Source organism: Apaloderma vittatum, unplaced genomic scaffold (assembly GCF_000703405.1).
Source record: "Apaloderma vittatum isolate BGI_N311 unplaced genomic scaffold, ASM70340v1 scaffold13890, whole genome shotgun sequence".
NCBI classification, from domain to species: Eukaryota; Metazoa; Chordata; class Aves; order Trogoniformes; family Trogonidae; genus Apaloderma; species Apaloderma vittatum.
Window position 1 is genome coordinate 38,178 of NW_009696283.1, and position 7,428 is coordinate 45,605.

Here is a 7,428-nt window from a genome sequence, read left to right on the forward strand (position 1 = left end):
TCCTGTCGAACTGACACAAATGAACCGATGTCCTTTGTTAAATCAACTTCAAAGCGCTTATTAAAAACAACCGATGAGCCCGAATCCATTCCAGTGAGGAGCAGGCGTGCATGAAAGCTTGTGTATATAATTTGGACAATGCTGGTGCTCGTACCGTAAGCAGTTTTATGGCAGAGTGTGCAATCTATCAAATGTCATTTGAGGCTTTTTATATTTGTCTTGGGTCAGGGCTGCCCCTGTTTTTAAACGGTGGCTCTGTCACTCAGCAGCTTGGCTGACACTTTGTTCTGTTAATTCACACAATCCTCAATTAAACAAATTTATAATTTGTGGGCTAGGAGTTGAGAAAATTCTCTCAGTAATTAAGTTGGGAAGGCTGGAGTTTCAGAGTTGAGAAACAGAGCGTTGTCATACTTAGTTCCCCAGTAATCTTTCCTTTGTAGTCCCATGGATTAAAATGATTGCTGGCTGTCAGGATCTCCAGCGAGGAGCCGGATCGCGGTGGAAGAAACGTGCCGCTCGCTGCAGTGATAATCATCTCGGCACAAGGCGTCGCTTAAATGCAGCTGCACACGCTTGGCTCCATTACGGCGGCGTGGAAATCCAGAGCACGCCTGGCGCAGTCGCTCTGGATTTGTACCGGCGTAACCACGAGTCGCTGAGATGCTTTCCAAAAGGTTTCAAGGTATTTGGCCAAAGCTACGTGGCATGATTAGGATGCTAAAAGTACCCTTATTAAAGATTAGTTAAGTGACGGCGTCGTTGGTGTTGCTGCTGCAGGGAGGCTGGTGTAAGAGCTTAGGGTGTGCAGTGGGATGGTTTCCTTTTTTAGTGCTCCATGTCTTAATAACTGTCTTTGTGTATTACTGAAAAATATAACGTTGCTGCCCTAATCAACTTGTTCACATTTTTAAGTGGTAACAGCAGTGTTAATTAACTCAAGTTTTAAGAAGTTGGGGAAGTTGAAAGCTGACGTGCTTTCATTCGGTGTGCCGCTAAGCTGATTTTCATTGATTTGTGCCTGTGAATTAATCAGCCGTTCGAGCACTTAGTTATTCCATTTGCCTCTGCACTTTCTTTGCTTGTAAGTGATATCTTTGAAGTTTATTAAAAGAATGAGTCATGTTGTAGCTTCCTAAGAGTTTTCCCCCTCTGTAGTCATACATTTTTCATGACGCTCAAATCATAATCTGGATAATGAACGCGGGGAAAATACTGCTATATGGAGCTGCCTCTATACAGCTGAACTTGGGAGATACATATCCCATTATTTGCGTGGCTGGCTGCTCTAATATAAGAACATTTAAAATCTTTTTTTCAGGCTCTCGGAGCCAGGCTCAAAAATTAATGTACTTCCCTGTTTAGCACTCCCCTGGCTTGTCTGTGGTTGTGCACAGTCAACCTGTTTCCAGGCCGGCTCTGAATTACGGTGCACGACTCTAATATCCTTTGCTTGGGCAGATTAATAGAGGAGGCCTCTCATAAATTTACCAGCGAGAAAGCAATTGCTTCCAGACCCTGTACAGGTTCTAATTAGCATGAGTCTATTTCTTTTGTAGCCCTATTTAAGCGCTACGTTGTTTGCCTGGCTCTAATTTGAAGTGCTTGCAGAGGATCTCTCTCGGTTTATTGCTGGACGTGTTCGACTGGAATGCCGGTGATTAGGTCTGAGGAGCGCAGCGGCGGCTGGGACCGGGTTCTGTAACTGAAGCGAAGATGCAAATGGTGCTTGGAAAAAGTAGAAGTGTTCTCCACAGAGCAAGAATGGGAGAATGCAAAACATGATCATCCATAAAATTGCGTGTGCTCTTTTCATGTAGACCGGTGCTTGATGGGATTTTGTGGCTGGAATCAAATAGCCAAAGAGCAAAGGTGGGGAAAACCATCTAGAGAGGCTGTTTTGTGACTGGGAAGGGAGCTGGAGCGAGAACCCAGCGCCTCTGCTGGGTTCAAACAATTAAATCTGTGATGAAGGCGTCTTCAACTTCTAAATTAGTGACTAGTTTTGAGAGTGCTACCAGAAAGCCATCACAAAAGCTGTTTCCCCAAAGACTCGTGCTCGTGCCTCTTCACCCTAGCGAGCTACAGAGCTCTGCAGACCGATGTGCGTGGGAAGCTTCTCTCCGTGCTCTGTCCAAGGGATGCTCTTAGCACTTGTCACATCAGCCTGCACGGGTATTTCATAGAATCATAGAACAATTCAGGTTGGAGAAGCCCCTTGGGATCATCGAGTCCAACCATTGACCCTACACTACAAGGTCACCCCTAAACCATATCACCCAACACCCCACCTAAACGACACTTGAACACATCCAGGGATGGCGACTCAGCCACCTCCCTAGACAGCCTGTTCCATCCTACCCCATGGACTAGTTTGGGGGTTGGTAGGTTTTGTTTTGTTGTTTGGGTGGGGTTTTTTTGGGTGCAGATACAACGTGTTGACACTGTGTGACCTTTTCTTCTGCTAAGACAGGGGAGATTAGGAGCGATGGGGGCTCTGAGGGGGTGGGATTGTGTGAGCGATGGTGCTGGCCTTCGGGCTGGCGGACAGCATCGGGAGGGAGATCTGCAATCAGTGCACATCAATCTGATTTTAAAAAAGAAAAAAATCCCCCAATGTTTTCTGAGGATGTTTGCCCTGAGGTGATTACTTCAGCTCACAGCGTTTCAGAAAGCAGCTCAAGACTCTTTGTGGAGTGATGGGATTATAGAAATTCCTCAGTTGTTCTGGTGACCTTTGACCAAAACGACACAAGCTGCTTTTTTGTGCCATCGAGTCCATTCCACTCATCAGAAAACAATAAGCGCCAACTTCAGCCTGGATTTTCAGCCTCGCTCTGCGTGTGCACGAGGTGCAGGCAAAGATGGACTTTCCCCAAGAGTTCTCAGAATTTGCTGAATTAATTTAAGCAAAGGATAGTAAGAGCAAGATGAGCTGGAGGGAGTATTTACAAACTCCTTTATATTTTTGGGCACTTGCTTGTGTACTCAGCTCTGAAAAATTAGCTGCATGTTTACTGACTGTGTTTGCACTGGCTTTTCTGTGCCGATGTTATTTTTGTATCTAACTCGTGGCCTTCTATCCAGGGAGGATATTGAGCAATTTGGACAAATGTCCTCAGTCGCTTTTAATTTTTAAAATTTTTTTTAAAAAAGGATTAAAAAAAGCAGAGAAAAAAGCTACGGTTAAAAATAATTATTAAAGAACAGAGCTGTTGGTACCGAGCCAGAGAATTAAAGAATAATCGTGGCAACTGGTGACTTGTGTTTCTTTATCTAGATGGGGAAGATTGAGCAGAATTCTTCTCCTGGTTTCTAGAAGCACTTGGCCATGTGAGGCTTTAAACATCCTTTCATGCCAGTGTTGAGAGTCTTGGTGGAACCTTGAATTGCTGGAGGTGGCAGCAGAGCCAGCAGCAAACCAGTTCTCGTGGTCTGCGCCACCGTCGCCTCATCATGGAGCGACTGGGGCACTTCTGCCTCCCAAGGAGCAAACGAAGAACAAAGAGCAGCACCTTCCTCTAGCCTTGAAATTTTTGTAGTTTTGTAATTCTTGTCCTAACTGGAAGGCGGAGGAACAGTGCTGGCCTGGAGAGCAGCAGAGCAGAGGTGAAACAGGCTGGCTTAGGAGGATGAGGTTTCAACGAGCATATCCTCTGTTTGAATCCTTTTAAAGCTACTTTCCAGGATAAAGACTAACCTGTGTTTTATTGCTGGAAAAGCCTGGGTACGCAGTGCTTTGTTGGTGTCACCAAGAGACTGATTTTTGGATTAGTTACCTTTCCATAAGATACAGTGCGAAGAGGGGGACAAACCAGACATTTTCAGGGTTTGCTGCAGCTGATATGCCGACACTGCCCCGTCCTTGCGAAGGGTTATGCTGACAGTGATGGACTCTATGTTTTGTTTTTTTTTTCTCAGGGTGTGACATACTGCGGTGAAAGCTCCGCCAGCAACCTCACCATGGCCAACGTCCCCTGGCACGAGGAGGTGGTGCGCTTCGTCCAGGAGCTGGCCGACCTCATCCCCGACTATGAAATCGCGTGCGAACACGAACACTCGAACTGCCTCCTGGTAGCTCACAAAAAGGTGAGGCTGTGCCAGCCCGTGGTACCAGGCACCGTACGTTCTCCTCAGAAGCGTTGTACAATTGCCTCGTTCCAACACGTTTTCTCTCTAGTGTAAGCTGGATGCTTTTTGGGGGGGAAAAAACACAATAGATCGCAGGTAGAGCAGACAGCGCTGTGGAATTGTTACCAAAGCTGCTGCAGGTTGCAGCCCGTGGTGATAACTTGTGGCAATCCAGGCAAGAAGCGTTTAACAGCTCCAGAAGGAGCTCCATGCTCTGCCTCATGTTCTCTGTCATGCTCGTTTTGAGAAAGGCAAGAGCAAATCTTGGAAGTGGATCAGCTGGTTTGTTTTGTTTCTGTTGTTTCTGGTTCTGTGGGGATTTTTTGTTGTTTTTTTTTATTTAATGAAGTTCTTCAGTGGCATATGCAGCTTGGTAAGGAAGCTACACCAGAATAGGTTAGGGCTGTGTTTTTCCTCTTCTGGATCTTTGTGATACCTGCCAGAACTATAGACCACCTTCCTTTCAACCTGACTTGAAATAACATATTTTTCTTCCTTTGGAGAAATAACTTTGGCAGGAGGCCTTATGTGGATGTTAACAGAGGATGTTAACTGGAGCTGCCTTTCTGCAAAACTGTTTTGCAGGACGAAAGAAGCACCAAGAACAATTACAATAAAAATATTATAGTAATGTGCTAGGGAGGCAACTGGTGGAGCAGCTGCTTGTTAGGCTGATTGTGAGGAGTTTGGTCTTTTTGCGTATTCTTCGCTTGTGTTTGCTGAAGTCCCGAATGCTCGCGTGTCCCTCGCTTCCGCGGGAGCTGCTCTTGGCGAGGGCTGGGGCAGGGCTTTCCTCACCAGGTGGTTCACGCTGCGCACAGGGTTAACATCAGCACGTGCAAGAGATCCAAAGCGTTTTAAATCAGCGTTTCAAAATGAAGAGTCTCATTGCTGAAAACTTGGGCATAGTTAGGAAACTGTTGCTTGCTTTTGTCATGTTGTGTTTTATGGGAGCAGCTGTAAAGGAGCAGAGAAAACTGGGATACCTGGCATTATTTTTATTTCAATTCACCTTAAAGTTGCTTTATTTACAGTTGCAGTCTTGGTTGTTGCTGCTGGCAACCATGCCTGAGCAAATCCTTGAATGCAAAACATTCTTTTTCCATTCTAAGGTGAAGGGCCCAGGGAAAGAAAGGAAACAGATTGCCACCTAACTTATTGGTGCATAATTTAAATAACAGCATTAGTAACAAGAATAGATTGATACTGGCCCAGGAGGAGTTCAACAGCTGCTTTGCTTTCCAAAGCTATTAGGAGAAGGTGTTGTTTGGAAGCGATCTATATTTGGTACTAAAATAACTAATAAAAAATAAATTTATTTTTATTACATTTAATTCTGAATTTCAGGCTCCAGTGGAGAATAAAATTTGTCATTGTATGTTGTTTGCAAAAAACTTGTGCTCTGGGAGCAATCAAACTGTAGTGAGTAAACACAAAATCAAAAGTATCTTTTAAAGTGAAGAAGTGGCAGGAAGACAGTAATAAAAATCATTAAGAATTATGATTTATTTTGCTGTGTCCTGCTAGGTGTGAGTTTTGAGGTTTTAAAACAATGCTCACGTTAGTGGTTTTAAACGGCAATATTGAAATGCCAGCCTGTGTGAAAGAGTCTGGAAATGTCAGTGAAATAATGCATCTTCCTTGTAGCCTCTGCTCCTTGATTTACGAAGAATCACTGATTGGCACCTGCGTGCCTCGTGAGTAGTAGGTCAAGATTTAAGCTCTTAAGGCCAGGAATTCAGGTTGGAAAAGGGATTTTAGGTAGAGGAAACTGCAGTTTGTATGTCTGCTGTGATTTACGTGGTAAATTAAGGTATTACAGAGAGAGGAGCTCTTGCACTTTGGGGTACCTCCGTGTCTTAAAAACCTACTATTAGGTTTTCAGGTTGTTTCCCACCCCACACCCTGTTTTTTCCCTGCAGACCAGCAGTGGGTTCCTGGGTTTGGAGTGTTTCTGCAGTTACAGGCGAGGTGCTTTTGAAACCTCTGAGGCCTCGCTGGGAAGAGAAGCGTGTGCCTCTCCGCTCTGTGCTATCCAAGGGCAGCTCAAAAAGCCTCACAAACTTAAGCCTTACAGCAAAATGTTTATTTTCCAGTCACCCCTGACAGAGCCCTAAAGAATGACACAGAGAGCACCTGCACCCCGCTCACAGTGACCTGAAAAACCTTTAGCTACTGGTATTTCCACTTTTGGGGGCCAACTGGGTATCAGCTTCTTAAGCCTGAAGGACAAGCAAAGCCAGGAGGGTTGAGCGCAGCCTTCCCTGGGCTTGGTTTGGGCTCTGGTGAGTGGGAGAGCTCCTCTTCCCAGTCTTCCCTGCACCCTCCTCCCAGCCTTCTGCTCCCCCGCGTGCTGGTTTCCATCTCACCTTGAGAGCTGCCCGCTGTGTTTTGGCTCCATCTTCTTTGATTCTTTTCTTTAGCAACAGTGCTAAGTTCTCGAGTAATTATATTTTGCTTTGTAGCAAATTCTATAAACAGCACGGTACAAAACAAAAAAATCTAATTTATTGCAGCGCTTTTGAACTAATTGGCTGAGCTAGAGACAGCAGCAACTTTCTAATTTAACAGTTAATTCAGGTAACCTTTTCCCGAGAGAGACCTTGGGCAGCTGTTCTTTCTGGGTTGTAACAATAAACGTATCCTTGAGGTGACCATAGCAAGTGCCAAAGAGGAGGGAATGTGCTGCAGCTGCCTCGCACAAAGGATGTTTTTGAGTGAATCTTGATAATTTCTGGAATAAAACCCCCTTCCCTGTTTTGTTGGATTTGCTTTGTGTGTGTGTTTACCAGCCGCTCCGTTGTGCCACAGCGCCCACCTGCCAGTTATCACCTGTGACATTCATTCAGAGAGCCACCTTGCTTTTGCGAGTGGCTGGTTTTCCAACCGTGTTCTTCTCCCCATTGCTTTACAGCCCAGAGTTTCTCATCAGCGCAGTCCGTGTCGTGTGCCGCTGCTTGGTCCTGCCCTTAGATCTGCCAGTACGTGTGAGCATCCCTGCCTCTTCCTCGTGATGCTGCGGTGAATTTCCCTGTCAGCCGTACATAACATGGGGAATGGTCCTGAAATCCTCTTCTTAGGGTGCAGTGAATGATCAGGGAGCTCAGACAAGTGGTTATCATTCTTTTTTTGCCTTAATAAATGGATACTCTGACTCCACAAGCAGATCTGAGTCCATACCCTGGATGCACATGTTGGCTCATGGTGTGAATGAAGTCCTGCACCCCAGACCTCCCTTGGCTCAGCAGCTGGGTTGTTTCCCTGGTGGATGCAATCTAGGTTAGGGTTGCATTCTCC

The 7,428-nt window shown here is 45.5% G+C and overlaps 1 protein-coding gene across 1 annotated transcript in view; it reads left to right on the forward strand.

Annotated features, from left to right (window-relative positions):
- The window catches only part of LOC104277604 (S-adenosyl-L-methionine-dependent tRNA 4-demethylwyosine synthase-like), a gene marked incomplete at its 5' end in the record, with an annotated part of 49,352 nt that overhangs the window by 34,661 nt on the left and 7,263 nt on the right, over window positions 1–7,428 (forward strand). Inside the window, one exon of the mRNA XM_009874292.1 lies at window positions 3,922–4,089. Coding sequence (XP_009872594.1) covers window positions 3,922–4,089 — 168 coding nt within the window. The remainder of the gene's footprint in view (window positions 1–3,921; window positions 4,090–7,428) is intronic.